Here is a 15,735-nt window from a genome sequence, read left to right as displayed (position 1 = left end):
CTAAGTTAATATTTAACACAGAGTTCTTAGCCAAGGGGCAATTTCAGACAGCACTTCAGTCCCTTTACTTGAAGCACACGTGAAAGGTTTGTTAGGAACAGTTTCAGGGCTAAAAGCAATTTGATTGATAGCTTATCAGTACTTCACAAAAAGACCTATCTGTCAAAATTTGGGTAGATGTTGAGGTACTTGAAAACCCAGGCAATGTTAGCTCAGGTGTCTCCTCCACTTGCAAACAGAAGGGATTTGTTAGCCAGCTCCAGATTTCTGCTTTGATACCATGTTTTTAACTTTAATTTTCCATCTTTTGTGGAGGAGCATGACCCTTCCATGGTGTGGAAGGCTCCAAGCTGCCTCTCCAGGGGAAAAGCCATGCTAGTGTGGCACAGAGGGGTTTGATCACCCACTCAGGGAAGGCACTGGGGTCCTGTGCACTCAGGGGGGGAATGGGAACCACAGAATCACAGAATATTCTGAGCTGGAAAGGACTCACATGGATCCTCAAGGCCAACTCTTAAATGAACGGGGAATCCCTTAACCCCTGGTGTTGGACTTTTACCCCAGGGTAAAAGCAAAATTTTACATTGTGTGAATCAACCTATATCTCTGGGGGGTGAAATTCAGCACCAATCCAAAAGCCTGAGATCTTAGAAAGAAGCAAGAAAAGAAACAGTAACCTTTGCAAACACTCTGGATGTATATCCAATCCCATGGAAACAAAGGTTTAATCTCACTTCTCTCTATTTAACCATTTTCCCAGATGTTTCCTACAGTTTGACAGATGTGCCTTTTACTAGAAAGTTGTGCTCTTGAGAATGAGAGTGTTATGGACACGGTTGCTATAGACAATGACTGTGTGAGGGTAAGGTTTGGAATAAAAACTTACATTAATTTCTAGTTGAATCAGTAGTTTTGTTCCCTAGGCTGGCAGTGCTGATGCTATGGGATGGCAGGCACAGCCTGGCAGGTTTAACTCCTTCTGCAGCATTGCCAGGTGCTGGCACACTGCTGGGATTCCCCAACAGTGACCTGGGGGAGGAGGCTGAGGGATCCCAGGGAATCCTTGAGCTACAGGCTGGAGGTTGTGGGATGCCCTGGGGGCTGTGCAGCACTGGGGCTGGCTTGGTTTGAGGTTTATGCTCAAAGAAAGAGGAGGGGGATAAAAGAGCTCTGCTGCCATTGGGGTCTGGAGGGTTTGATCCCAGTAATGGGATTGTTTTGCCAGTGGGAATTCTGCAGAGATGGATCCCATGTAGATGGATGCTGGTGTGAGTGGGTCCCACGTGGGTGGATCCTGGTGTGAGTGGGTCCCATGTGGGTGGATCCTGGTGTGAGTGGGTCCCACGTGGGTGGATCCTGGTGTGAGTGGGTCCCACGTGGGTGGATCCTGGTGTGAGTGGATCCCATGTGGGTGGATCCTGGTGTGAGTGGGTCCCATGTGTATGGATGCTGGTGTGAGTGGGTCCCACGTGGGTGGATCCTGGTGTGAGTGGGTCCCACGTGGGTGGATCCTGGTGTGAGTGGATCCCATGTGGGTGGATCCTGGTGTGAGTGGGTCCCATGTGTATGGATGCTGGTGTGAGTGGGTCCCACGTGGGTGGATCCTGGTGTGAGTGGGTCCCATGTGGGTGGATCCTGGTGTGAGTGGGTCCCATGTGTATGGATGCTGGTGTGAGTGGGTCCCACGTGGGTGGATCCTGGTGTGAGTGGGTCCCATGTGGGTGGATCCTGGTGTGAGTGGGTCCCACGTGGGTGGATCCTGGTGTGAGTGGGTCCCACGTGGGTGGATCCTGGTGTGAGTGGGTCCCATGTGGGTGGATCCTGGTGTGAGTGGGTCCCATGTGGGTGGGTCATGGTGTGGAAAAATCTCCAAGTGGATTGGTCCCACTGTGGATGAACCCTATGTGGATGGGTTACAGAGCCACAGAAGATTCCATGGTGAAAAGGACCCAAAGGATCATCAAGTGCAGCTTCAGTGAATGGCCCACATGGGGACTGAACCCACAGTTGTGCTGGTGTTAGGTGTGGCTGGATCCCATGAGATGGATCCCATGTGGACAGACTGACACCACTGACATGACTGATGTTCTGCCCAAATTCTGCTTCATCAACTTTTGTCAAGTTTTTAATCAGTAACTGTCATAATTCACAGACCAATACCTTCAAAAGGGAGTAAGCAGAATCCCCAAACATTTTTGCTTGTGATTTGCTTTTCTAGTTGTGTCCCCTAAACCAGAAGCTGCTGTGAGAGGAGACTGTTGATTGCAGAGTGTGGGGTGCCTAAACTGCAGAAATGCCCTCCAAACACTCATCTGCTGCTGTTGGGGTCCATTTGGTTACCAGCTTTTCAAGGAAATATTTTACTATATTGGTCTGAATAGTTGTGCTATATACAGTGAAGCTGTTACTGTTTTTATAGTGCTTCTAGAGTTTTTGGTAATTCAGATTTTATTAGCAATTACAAACAGTTACAATAAACTTTTAATGAAATGTTTATTCCTTCTTTAAAACACCCTGTGAAAAAAGTCTAATTTCTTAAAAACCAGTTGTTCAAACACTGCTCTTGGTCTAAAGGCCTAAAGAGCCTGGGTTCTTTTTTGAGAATTTTTGAAATGTTTGGAAGTGAATTATTGTAGTTTCTCAGCTTTTCCTGCTTCACCTCAGCTAATGTTACAGTGTGTATCTGATGGATAGAGACCATTATTTGTAAATGTTAAGGATCCCAGGCCCTTTTTGTCATTAGACCCAGTGAAGCTGGAAGGGAAGGCTGTGTAGTCCCATTTTCTCCTGATGATTTGGCACAGTTAATTCCAGCACTGTGGAATTTCCAGAGGCTGGTTTGTGTAGTTAAAGCTTTTACCAAATAAACTGGCCATGCTCATGCTGTTGATATCTTTTATTTCCCTTATCATCTGATTGATGTAAATTATTCTGCTCCTCTGCTCTGCTGTAAAGTTCAACCTGATGCAGTCTTTTAGGTGGTGGAACTAGGGAAAATCCCACAGACTTGTGAAAATTTGAAGTTAAAGGATTGGTTTAATCTGTTACTGACTTTTACAAAAACAGTTCCATGACAGGCATCAGGTGATGATTAAAAGTACTTTTTCCAAATAAAACAAAGTAAAAAAATATTGTAAGGAACAACCCAGTGAATCCTCTAAGAGAACACAGCTGGCATTTTGTATTTCCTTTAACACTCCTGCTAGGTTTCACCCCAGAGTTTGAAGAGCAGCAGGTTTTCCCAGAGCCTGCAGGACAGCCTGCAGTGCCCTGGCAGTGCTGAGTGCCCCTGGCTGGTCCTGGTGCCCTGGGACACAAGCACTGCTGCATTTGATGTGCAGCCTTTCCTCTGACACTGGCCCAGGGTGTTCTCTGGTGATCATAAATAGTTTTTACAGTATTTTCCAGTGACTGGGTATAAAAGGCTCATTGCATGTGCCAAGTTTGACTTCAAAAGGAGTTATAAAAGCTGCACATGACCCCTCTGATGGATGGGTAGAGTGCAGGAGGAAATGTGTGCCAGAGGTGTTTGGGTGGGCACTGCAGTGGGTACAAATTAATCCTTCACAGCATCTGTCCCTCTGACCCCTCTGACCTTGGAGATGTTTCCATTAAAGCCTCCCTGCTCTTTCCCTACACTCAGGTTTTCCTTCCTGCTTGTTTGAAATTTGGAGTGTGTCTTTTACCTCATGTTTTTATCATTTGCTCTCCTGGAAGTTCTCCCCTCCAAGCATCCAAAGTGCCTTAAGCACTTGAAGCAGCTGAGTTCTGCAAGGATAGTTTTCATTTCCTTTCCAGCAATGGTTTGCTGTTCTAGATCCCATCCTATTCAGCCCAGTGCCTCCAGTGTCCTGCCTTGTTCCACTCCCTCTGCTCCACCAGCTCGGGTACCTCCAAGCATCCAGGCACTGTGGTGGCTTCTGCAGGGCTCACTTTGGAGCCAGAAAGGAAACCTGAGTGCTGGGCTGGACTGGCAGCTGCAGGATGGAGGTTCTGGCACACTTTGATGTGTCTGAGTTGTTTGCTGAAGCTGACAAATGCTCTGCAAGTGCAGTAGCAGCATCTCCCAAGGACAGACCACATCCTCTGCAGGGCCTTTCTCAGCTTCCCAAACACTCACTCTTGTGCCTCCTGTCATTGCTCTTCACTGCTGGCAGAAAGCATTCCTCCTTGCAGCATTATTCTGGTGTGTGCTGCAAGATTTTTCAGAGGCAACTGGACCTATTGTTCTTTGAAGAGAGAGTTATGGAGAGGTGGCTGAACAAGATAAATCCCATAGAGCTGATTCCTTGTCCTGTCTCCTTTCCAAGAACTGCTCTGGGACAAGGAAGCCAGAGGTGCAGGTTAGAGGATCAAAAACTTTCTCTTCTTGGACTGACGGGAGTGGTGGGAGGCTAAAAACTTTTTGTCCTCAATCCTTGAAAAGTAAGTTGGATCTAATGGGAGCTCAGCTGCTGATTCCCACCTAGTAAGAGTTAAACAAAACTTTGAAGATGTGGCAAAGGATTATGTTTATTCTCTAGGAATCACTGTGCATTTTAGGAAACTTTCTATGGTTGCTGCAATATTCATTTATACCTAGACACTTGTTGTGGTAACACTGAAACCTGGAGCTTTCTCTAGTTCCAGCTCCACTTTTTGAGCCATTCATGATTTTTAAAATTTTCTTTACAGTCTCAATTATGTTAAAGCTACCTCAGCAGAATTAATGACATCAGTTACCATTTCAGAAGTTTCCTGGCTATTTATTATAAGATAAATTTCTGTTGTTTGTGTCTCAGGAATGACCTCACATAAAGGCTCTTCAAAAAATGATGTAAATTTAGAATGAGCAAAAGAGAACCTAAACATAGGAGTTGGAGTAGGTTTGGAGTGGAATGTGTTTGGAGCTGAGCAAGGCAGCAGCAGTAGAGAACAGAGAGATTGCTGAATCTGTTTATTCCCCTTTTTTAAAAAAATTGAGTTGCAGGTAATCTGCAGTCTGTACCTATTGCAGGGGGTAACTTGGTCATTGTTTCTGCATTGTGTTTGTACAAATGTTCCAGCAGACAGAACTTTTTATTTAATAAATCCCTGAGTTTTGCTGTTACAAAGCAACCAGTGCTGCCTTCTAAAACCATGCTGTGAGTGTTGGAGCAAAGATGGCCAAACTTTAAAAAAGAATCCTGTGAGAAAAACTAGTAGGATCTGAGATGGTGTTAATTGATTTTACTGTACATTAGATTTAAATTTCAGTTTTGTGGGTTTGGCTTTGGACTGAGGTCTTACATCATGTGGTTCTCTTGCATTCTTTCATACTTGTGAATATTAAGGCTTCAGGAAGGGAATTTCATCTGTATCTGAATATCTGTGCTTGGTGCAGGCTGTAATGGGACACTCCTTTGTGCATTTCACAGCTTATTATTGATTTATTTCTTCTGCTGTGAAATCTGTTCTCCTGGTTGGTTCCATTTGCAAGTAACTGTCTGTCCAAGGTTTATCTCTGAAAATCCTGTTTTGGTGAGGATAAATAAAGAAAGTCTGACTTGTGTTTGTTTATATGTGAGATTATCCCATTTCTTTTCAGTGTTTCTTCAATAGTTTAGACTTAAAGGTCTTTCCTTTGAGGGATTCATTATGCTTCTCAGGAAACCATACCTTGGTTCTGTGGCAGGAGTGATTCCTGCAAAAAAACAAGGATCTCTGCAAGTTTTGGGATGGAGTACTGAGCCAGAAAAGGAAAAGGCTGCTCAAAGGAACAGGGAAGCACAAAGCTGATAAAGTGGGGTGGGATGAGGTTTTGTATTTAGATGACAGTCACTTAAGAGGGCATTGGGCTGCTTTGGCATTTTTTCATGTTATGAATACTTCAGATAATTGGCTGACACTCAGAGCAAATTGCTGATGCTTTCAGATTTTATTGGGGTTTTTGTTTGTTTTTTAAATGAATTTGTATTACTTAAAAAAAAATTGTGTAAGGAACTCTTAGGATTTTTCTCCCTGTATATACAGAATCATATTTTGAAATACCACTTTCAATTCTAGTTTTCCCATCTCACAGTAACAGAATTAAAGCAAATGGAAATGCAAAGGAAATGCTGCTCATCTTGTGGAGCAGATATTCTGTATCAGTGGGTTAGAAATCCTTAAGCAGCTGCCCTCTTTCAGACTTAGTTAATAGAGGCAGTATAAGATGTTGGAAAACAAACACTATAAAGATGCTGAAAATGCTCAGATGGTATTGGAACTGGGTTGCAGAATTGCAAGTTTGCTGTTGAGCAATGCATTGTGCTAGTGTGAAGAAAAGGGGGTGGCTGTTCTTTGTGCAGTGAAACTCTCCTCCGGAGCTTCCATTTCAAGCCAGCGCTCGGGTTCTGCCAAAGGGAGTGAGAACCGTCTGTGATTTCTTGCCTTGGAGGTACAGTAATGCTTTTGGCAGCATTCCTGGAGGCTCTGCAGCCTGGAAGTGAGTGCAGGCAGCGCTGTCCCCTTCGCGGGCCTCTTCTTTCCCTTTTCCTGCAGCAGCTGGCAGGGGCCGCCTGTTGCCGTGGGCCGGCTGTGAATTCCCCCCTGGCGGTGCCAGGCAGCAGAACAGCCTCGGGGGGAGGTTCTGCGGCACACAACGCTGAGAGCACGGGGTTTATCCCCCCTGGAGCCCAGCACACGGATTTATTTATCCCCCTTGCAGCCCCCTGAGCAGGGCTGGGACACTGGCATGGCAGCGCCTTTGGTGACAGCCACCCCAGCACACCATGCTTGGTAAGTGCTCTGATCACTGGGCAGCAGCTGGAAAACCATGGCTGGTTTATAAGGATTGGAGGAATTCACTGGAGGTTGGGGTCGTGTCTAGTTCTGTTAAAATAAAGCTGGAGGTAGCTGTGTTAGCAGGGAATGGGGTGGTGGCCATGGATCCCTCTGCCCATGGGAATTGCTGGGTTTTAAGCACTGCTCATGGACTCAGGGTTGGTAAAATATGCTGATTTTTAAGACAAACTGGATGGCAAAGCTGTTTGGACAGCTGGATTTGTTTGTAGTATATATTTTTAAGTTCTTTTTCAAGCTTGCTCAGAAATCCTTCTTTGTGATTTTGGGCCCTTATGTTTGACTTGAAAGATTCATCTCTGAACTTGTTCAGAGTGTGGGGAATGTTTGAGCTCATGCACTTCAGTGAAATATGATTATCTTCACACACTTACCTTCTGATTGCCCCTTCAGATAAAGTTTTTAATAGCAAAACAAGAATCATCATCATCATCATCATGATAGTAACAACAAATTCTCCATAGAATTTTTTTTTAAGTGATGTTCTAAACTAAGTTACTTAATAACATGAAATTGATGAATGCCCTATAAATAATCTTACAATTGTCTGACAGATCTGTTGGATTTGCTTTTTATGTATGAATAGGAGGGACTCAAAAATGCTGCTGGATTTTCAAGAGGGCAGAACTTTCATGGTACTGTCCTACACAGTGCTGGAACACTTCCAGAAGAAATATTATCTGATGTGGAAGTAGAAGCTTCAGGTGTTTTTCATTTCTTGCAGAGACTGTATGAGTTGAAGGTGAATGAATTGAGGAGAGGATTTTTAGGGAGTGGATTATAACCAGTCCCTGCCCGGAAGAGGAGTTGTTCTAATTTAGGAAGAGGGAATTATTTGCCTACAGAAAGGCCTGGGGTGTGGTCTGCTGAGATGGCTGAGATAACTCCATAATTTTAGGTGTCTTTAGGGAAGGTCTGCCTGCTGGGCTTGTTCCTGGAGACAAGTTGATCCCATTACCCAGTTTTTTTGGTCCTTTCTTCCAAAAGTCTTCAGGGGAAATTTTGGATGAGTTTCTCTGTGTTACAGTTTTTGTTAGGATTGGGTTTTTGTTTGGGCTTTTTTGTTGTCCTTGTTGTTTGTTTGGTGTTTTTTCTGGCAGAAAACTTGCTAGTTCAGCAATATTAGGGCTGTGACTCTTCATTTAAAGTGAGGATGGGTGAAATAAGCACTGTTGTGTAAAATGGAAAACTTATTTTGCTTGGGAATTTCAGTAAGTTTGTTCATCAGTGGTCACTTGACAGCCCCACCCCCCCAGTAAATGCAACACTAAGTTGTTGAAAAGGGAGTTCTAAGACAAAAAACTCCAAGCAGCTGGTGTAGGTACATGTTTTGTTTCATTTCATAACCATTTTTTGGGGAGCAAACAAAATGTTTGCTTTGAAAATCAGCTTGTGCTTACTAAAACAAAGCAGAATAATTCTGAGTAGAGATTCTGTTTTTCTTTGAGGCAGTGAAAAGTAGGAATCTCCTGGAGCTGTTGGTGGTTTTGCAGTTTCCAAATTGCAATTTTAATTGTAGTAGCCCAGCTAATACTTAGTTAATTATTTAGTTAAAAAGGGAGAATTTGGCTCGCAGCCAGCAGAGGTTCTGCAGTGCAGCAGCAAGAAGGAGCATTGGCTGAGCAGTGATTTTAGCCGTGGTTTTTGGTGTTGCTGTTTGCCAGGACGTGCCAGGCTTTGCCCAGGCTGTGTGTGAGGTTCCTGCTGCTTGCTCGGGGCTGGGGTGGGATCACTGCCGTGCCCAGGAGCTGTTTCCATGCTGTAATCCAAGAGGAGCTACTGTAGGTTAAATATAGAGCCCTTGTGCTGCCATTAACTCCCCTTGGCATCAGGCATTAGCTCAGAGCGCTGCAATCCCAAACCTTCCTGCTCAGGCTGCTCCTGCAAGGCAATTCTCCTGGAGCTGAGCTGGGACAGTGATTCCTGGGGAACTGTGAGCTGCTGCTCAAATGCAGCCTGGAAAATGGCCTCGAGGAACACACAGGACCAGCTGTGAAACCTCCAGGCTTGGATTTTACGGTGGATTCTCCTAATCTTCAGCTGCTAATTTGTAATTAGTGGAAAGGGCCAAAGGGATGCAAAGGGTTACAGACTGTATTGTTGTGCTGTTGGCTCTTCCCTCCCCTGGCTGCCAGGGGAATTTGGCACTGAGTCCCTGTGTCCTGAGCTTCCCAAGTCACTGGTTGCCTGGCATCGTGTTAACCCAACTTCTACCAAGATAAATGAGCTGAGATTTGATTCAGGAGCAGTAATTTCTCTAGAGCCAGGTGGCTCTTGAGCAAGCTGAAATAGCACAGGAGAATTGGGAGTAGTTCAGCCAAGTTCCTGAATGCAGCAGAGACCTGGATCCTCATCTCCAGAAAGGAGATGACTTTTAGCTCTTACCTGACAGGGGCCACAAAAATGACAAAGGTAAAGGTTTTATTTGAATAAAGTATTACTGGAATAAAAAGTTTTTGAAGAGATAAACTTGGGAGTGGCTGCAAGATGACGAGAGGGAAGCAATGGCTTTGTCTCTCTCCTAATTCAGAGTCAGGACTAGAGCAATCCAAGCCATTGGATTTTAGGTAGAAAAGAAACAAAAAGAGCCTGTGAAGAAAAGTTACTTTAAAAAGTATGTAGTTTAAAGGCTGGAATCCATGACCCCGGGTTGTTGATGCTGAAGGATTTAGGGCTGGGCAGATCACCATGGGACATCCCCACCCCTTGTGTGGGTGTTTTAGGGGCTCCTTATTTCCTCCTGTTGGCAGGGAGTTGTCCCTCAGCCTGGCTTGTGGAGAGACTTCCTCAGACACTGAAACAGGCTTTTTGGACTTGTAACTTACCTCAGCATTGAACACTGATTCCTTTTCTGTATCTGCCTTTCATCTGAGATTGTTAAAGATTGTTCCTGCATATTAATTTGCCATGATTGGCTTTAAAAACTGGGGGGAAAACCACCTTGAATTTCATACAGAGGACACACAGGGTGTTTCACTGGTATTCAAGAATGGTCCAAAGAGAGTGTGTTGTTTTTATTTTCCATAGAGCCAGTGGTCTTCTCTGGTGGTTTTGCAGCTGGAATTTGCTGTTCCCCACTGCAGTGTGTGAGCTCTTCCAGGCTGCTGGGGATGCCCAGTTCACCTGGTGATGAGGGAAATGCTTTTCCCTTCAGTCACTGGTTCGCCTTTAATGACAATTCTGTTGCAATGTGGAAACTGAAATCCCTCATCCACAGATACAAACCCAGCTTTCTTTTCACTGCAGTGAATGATGGGCTCATTATGTGAGCACATCTTCAGGTACTTGCTGCTCAGGAGTAGTCTTTTGAAAGACCAGTTGTAAACAAATGATTCTGAGATAAGTGCAGTGTAGTTTGCTTTTCCTTTATTTTCTCTGAAAATTTTGCTTCTTGCCTTGACTCTCTGCATTTTTGCTGATACCAGCCACGTCTTTTCAGTAAAATAAATTTACTTTGGGCTTCAGCGATGCTTAGAGAATATTGCAGTGTTAGTTGGAGTGGGATTAAGAGTATGGTAAAGAGGAGGAGTCTGATGTTGAAGAAAGTCTAGATGAGCATCTGAAGAAATTCTAGGCTGAAGAGAAATGTTGGTTGGCAAAGCCGGCAGATGTGGGGGGTTGGCTTCTCTTGGGCTATCCCACCGAGGGATTCCAGTGGCAAAGTGCACTCCTGCCAGGGCTGGTGGGATGCTGCGTGTCTCAGGGCAGCCTGGCAGCACCTGAATCCCTGTTTTCCTCCGTGCCAGAAGCAAGACTGCCAACGGGGATTACCGGAAGGAGCACCGGGAGCGGAGCCGCAGCCCCATCGAGCGGGCGGCTGCCCCCACCATGAGCCTCCACGCCAACCACATGTACGCCTCCATCCCCAGCCTGAGCATGGAGCAGCCCCTCGCACTGACCAAAAACAGCGTGGATGCAGCCAGGACAGTCGGCATCTCCCCCAGCCTGAGCAGCGTGGAGCGGCAGCAGGTACGGCATCGGCCCGGCCGGCCCCGGGGAGCGGGGCGGGGAAGGGAGGGGAGGGGGGGCTGAAAATGTACTGAGTGTCACAGCTCAGTGTCCGAGCTCGGGAACGTGTGAGCTGTGCTTGGGAAGGGATGTGCTGTGTATGGGAATGTGTGTGTTCTGTATGGGAATGTATGTGCTGTGTATGGGAATGTGTGTGTTCTGTATGGGAATGTATGGGCTGTGTATGGGAATGTGTGTGTTCTGTATGGGAATGTATGGGCTGTGTATGGGAATGTGTGTGTTCTGTATGGGAATGTATGGGCTGTGTTTGGGAATGTGTGTGTTCTATATGGGAATGTATGGGCTGTGTTTGGGAATGTGTGTGTTCTATATGGGAATGGATGTGTTCTATATGGGAATGTATGTGTTGTATTTGGGAATGTGTGTGTTCTGTATGGGAATGTATGGGCTGTGTTTGGGAATGTGTGTGTTGTATATGGGAATGGATGTGTTCTATATGGGAATGTATGGGCTGTGTTTGGGAATGCACGTGCTGTGTATAGGAATGTATGTGTTGTATTTGGGAATGTGTGTGTTCTGTATGGGAATGTATGGGCTGTGTTTGGGAATGTGTGTGTTCTGTTTGGGAATGTGTGTGTTCTATATGGGAATGGATGTGTTCTATATGGGAATGTATGGGCTGTGTTTGGGAATGTATGTGTTGTATTTGGGAATGTGTGTGTTCTGTATGGGAATGTATGGGCTGTGTTTGGGAATGTGTGTGTTGTATATGGGAATGTATGGGCTGTGTTTGGGAATGGATGTGCTGTATTTGGGAATGTGTGTGTTCTATATGGGAATGTATGTGTTGTATTTGGGAATGTGTGGGCTGTGATTGGGAGTGCATGAGTTGTATTTGGGAATGTGTGTATTGTATTTGGGAATGTAGTATTGTGTTTGGGAATGCATGAGTTTTTGTTTGGCAGTGTATGTGTTGTATATGGGAATGCATGTATTGTATTTGGGAATGTGTGTGTTGTATATGGGAATGCATGTGTTGTGTTTGGGAATATATGTATTGTATTTGGGAATGTATGTATTGTTATGGGAATGTATGTATAGTATATGGGATTATATGTATCGTATTTGGGAATGCATGAGTTTTTATTTGGGAATGTATGTATTGTATCTGGGAATGTATGAGTTTTTATTTGGGAATGCGTGTGTTGTATTTGGGAATGCATGAGTTTTGTATGGGAATGCATGAATTTTATTTGGGAATGTATGTGTTGTATATGGGAATGTATAGGTTTTATTTTGGAATGCATGAGTTTTTATTTGGGAATGCATGTGTTGTATTTGGGAATGTATGAGGTTTTATTTGGGAATGTATGCATTATTTATAGGAATGCATGTGCTGTATATAGGAATGCATGAGTTTTGTTTGGGAATGCATGAGGTTTTATTTGGGAATCTATGCATTGTTTATGGGAATGCATGTGTTGTATATAGGAATGCATGAGTTTTGTTTGGGAATGCATGAGGTTTTATTTGGGAATCTATGCATTGTTTATGGGAATGCATGTGTTGTATATAGGAATGCATGAGTTTTGTTTGGGAATGCATGTGTTGTATTTGGGAATGCATGAGTTTTTATTTGGGAATACCTGTTTTAGCTGGGAATCCATGTGTGTTTTAGCTGGGAATCCAGTGTGGTTCAGGCAGGCTCCAGCAGATGCTAGGCATCCCCTGTGATCCCTGTGTGCTGCCCTCCCCTCTGCCTCAGCTCTCTCCACCCTCTAGAAGGGGTACAACACGAGGGAGGATTTGACACTGAATCATCTTAGTTGTTTTAGCCAGCCAAAAGCATTTGCTGTATTGTTCACAGCAATCTTGTACCACTCATTCCCTTCTCCTAAAGCCCAATTATTTTATGCCCAATTTCCATGAGCTGGAGTGGTTGTTAAGGTTTTTTTGTTGGTTGTTCTTTGGTTTGCCATCTTGCACATGACATTTGTTTAGCTGCAGAAGTGCTGAAACTGAGCCAGTTCTGTAGGCAAGAACAGTTTTTCATGTGTCAGACTCAAATTTATCCCTTCTACAAGTGGAGAGACAAAGAGAACTGAGCTGTGATGAGCTGCAGCACTGAGAAATCAAACTAGCCCGTGTAACCAAGCTCCCTTCCCTGGATCCCTCTCTTCTGTTCTCTTTGACATTTTGAACCAGATTACAATCATTTTTCTTGTGAAAATAGGATGTTGAGGCAAGGCCTTACTAACAGCACAGGGTAGAAATCATACAAAACAAAAAGTGTACCAAAAAAAGAAATCCTAGTTTGATGATTCCTTATTTTGGGTTTTTTGGTTTTTTTTTTAACTTCAACGTGTTGAACGAGGTTTCATCTCACTCTGTTTCAAATAAAACAGATGGGAAAAAATACCTGATTTGCTGCAGGACAGGGTTATTCAGCTGCTGCAGTTAGTGATTATTACTTAATAAATTCTCAGTTTATCTCAATATTTTTATATAAGTTTCTACAGTCTGTACACACACAACCATAGCAGAGGATTCTGCAGGGTGCCTTATTGGGTTCTTTAAGGTGTTGGCACCTGCATTTCTGAGATACTCTTACCTGTCTCTCTCTTCTTCCCACCTCCTGCATGTCCCAAATACTCTTCTGAAGAGAATTAAATACATGCCTTTCTCAAAACCACTTCAGAGAGGCACAAAATCATGGTCCCTATAGAAAATAATTACTCCCACATGTGAACTGCTTACAGAAAAATCAAATAATTCTTCTGTTTTTCTTTATTTACTTTTTGACTTTGCTGCCAGTGCAGTAAGATGTAAATAATCTCATTGATGTTTTGTCCTGGCAAAAATTGTGCTAAACTTTCCTGGAAAGCTGAGCTCTTTTACTTTCTGGCCTTGTTCTTACTCTGACTAAAGTACCACCAAAGAAGGGAAATTCCCTCCTTCCTCACTGACCTTGTATGGGGGTAGGTGATTTTTTGTGGGTAAAATTTTGTAAAATGGTCAAGAAATTTAATGACATCAATTCTATTCATCTGTTGAACTCTTACTTCTTAATTTGCATTGAGTAGAATGAACTCTTTGCATCATCAAATATATGGAATTTATTCCAATACCTGTTATTTTCCTTCAGCCACCTGGAGAAACTGGGACATTTCTTTTCCCAGGGCCTTTTGTAAATTTCCATAGTAAACAGCTATGAAAAGAGTATTTTATGGTTACATTTAAAGTACAGATGGTGGAATTCTAAGCTAATGTAGCTGTGAATAGACATTTTGGGGAATTTGCATGTGCTGAGAATCACAGTGATGTTAATTAAGTATAAATTAATTGACCTGCTGGAAAGGCAGGTGAATTCCAACAGGAAAGGATTTGTGGCCTAGACTGGCTCAGAGTTCTTCATATTAATTGTACATCCCATGGGATTAGGATGCAATGTGGAATACAGAGGTAGGGCTAGGAAAACTCAGCTTCTGAATAAAAATTATAACACCAAGACAACAAATACCTGGAAAATCTGCAAAACCCTTCCATGTGTGGTCACAGAATAAAACAAACATTTAATGTGTTGGCATTTAGTGCTGCATATGGACCTCAGTGAAGCTGACACAATCAGTGTAAAATCACATTTAAGATTTGCTTTCACATTGCCCTTTTTCTGTTCACTTACATAAGAACCCTTATGAAAATGTGATGTAGATTTTTATTTTGATCATAGAAATACTGGGTATAGAAATACTGGATATTTAGGGGTTTAATATGAAATGGATAGTTTATGGGTTTAAATGCCATGCTGTGAAGTTGACACAATCAGTGTGAAATCACTTTTAAGATTTGCTTTCACACCACCCTTTTTCTATTCACTTATATAAGAACCCTTATGAAAATGTGATGTAGATTTTTTTTTTTTTTTTTTTTCATAAAAATACTGGATATAGAAATACTGGATATTTAGGGGTTTAATATGAAATGGATAGTTTATGGGTTTAATTGCTGTGGCTGTATAGTTGCAACAATCAGTGTAAAATCACATTTAAGATTTGCTTTTTTTAAGATTTTGCTTTTTCTGTTCACTCACATAAGAACCGTTGAGGAAACGCGATGTGAATTTTTACTTTTCGTAATCAAGTATTTTATTGAATTTTTCTGTTTCTTAATCAAAGAAAGAGCTGAATATGGGGGGTTTGAAATGAAGTGTGTTTAATGCTGCTGCTGAGTGTGCCTCTGTGCTTGTGTGCCCTGCAGAACCGTCCCTCTGTGATCACCTGCGCTTCTGCCAACAACCGCAACTGCAACCTGTCCCACTGCCCCATCGCCCACAGCGCCTGCTCGGGGGCTGCCTACAGGAGACCCTCCAGCTGTAAGTGCCACCCCAACTGCCCCCCACAGCACAGTGACGGGGAGAGAAGGGCTGAAACAATCCCTTGGTCTCCTGAGCCAGAGCAGGAGGTACCGCTGCAGAACTAGGGGGAGAGAGGTGTTCTTTCTTCTTGTTTTGAAAAGCTTATTTAAAAAAAAAAAAAAATGAGCACCCCACACAGACAAATAAGTCATTATGTTTATTTTAGTCCAGCTGACAAACAGCAGCCAGGGCCAGCAGATCCCCCCACGCTCTTATTTTAGGAGCTGTAGCTTCCCCTGCACTCTCAATACCAGGAGACTTGTGATTCAGCTGCAGTCGCAGAAATCTTTGCTGCAGCCACAAATCCCCTTCCAAAGCCCCCACCCTCCACCCTGCTCTGCATGGGTAACACAAAAACCTTTGGAGGGCAGTTGCTACAGCAACCCAGGCAGGGAGCTTTAGCTTTCTGCCTTCTGTGCAATTAGTACTGCTCATGAAATCTGCTCAGGCAGTACTGGCTGGGAAAGCTGGGCTGTTTCTGTTCACTCTCACTGCACAGAAAGCACAGGGGAAGCTCAGCCCTTTCCTTGCAAGTCCTTTACCTGCTGGGG

At 43.8% G+C, this 15,735-nt stretch overlaps 1 protein-coding gene across 3 annotated transcripts in view; it reads left to right on the top strand.

Annotated features, from left to right (window-relative positions):
- The window catches only part of VGLL4 (vestigial like family member 4), a 77,665-nt gene that overhangs the window by 57,729 nt on the left and 4,201 nt on the right, over nt 1-15,735 (top strand). For 2 of the 3 annotated variants that reach the window (XM_056501669.1, XM_056501666.1), the window contains 2 exons: nt 10,548-10,770; nt 15,028-15,142. In XM_056501669.1, coding sequence (XP_056357644.1) covers nt 10,548-10,770; nt 15,028-15,142 — 338 coding nt within the window. The remainder of the gene's footprint in view (nt 1-10,547; nt 10,771-15,027; nt 15,143-15,735) is intronic. The other variant, XM_056501667.1, reaches the window with a different exon arrangement.

The sequence above is a fragment of the Oenanthe melanoleuca genome, chromosome 12 (genome assembly GCF_029582105.1).
Source record: "Oenanthe melanoleuca isolate GR-GAL-2019-014 chromosome 12, OMel1.0, whole genome shotgun sequence".
Lineage (NCBI taxonomy): Eukaryota > Metazoa > Chordata > Aves > Passeriformes > Muscicapidae > Oenanthe > Oenanthe melanoleuca.
Note: the sequence above shows the minus strand (reverse complement) of the source record. Positions and strands in the feature narration are given on the sequence as shown.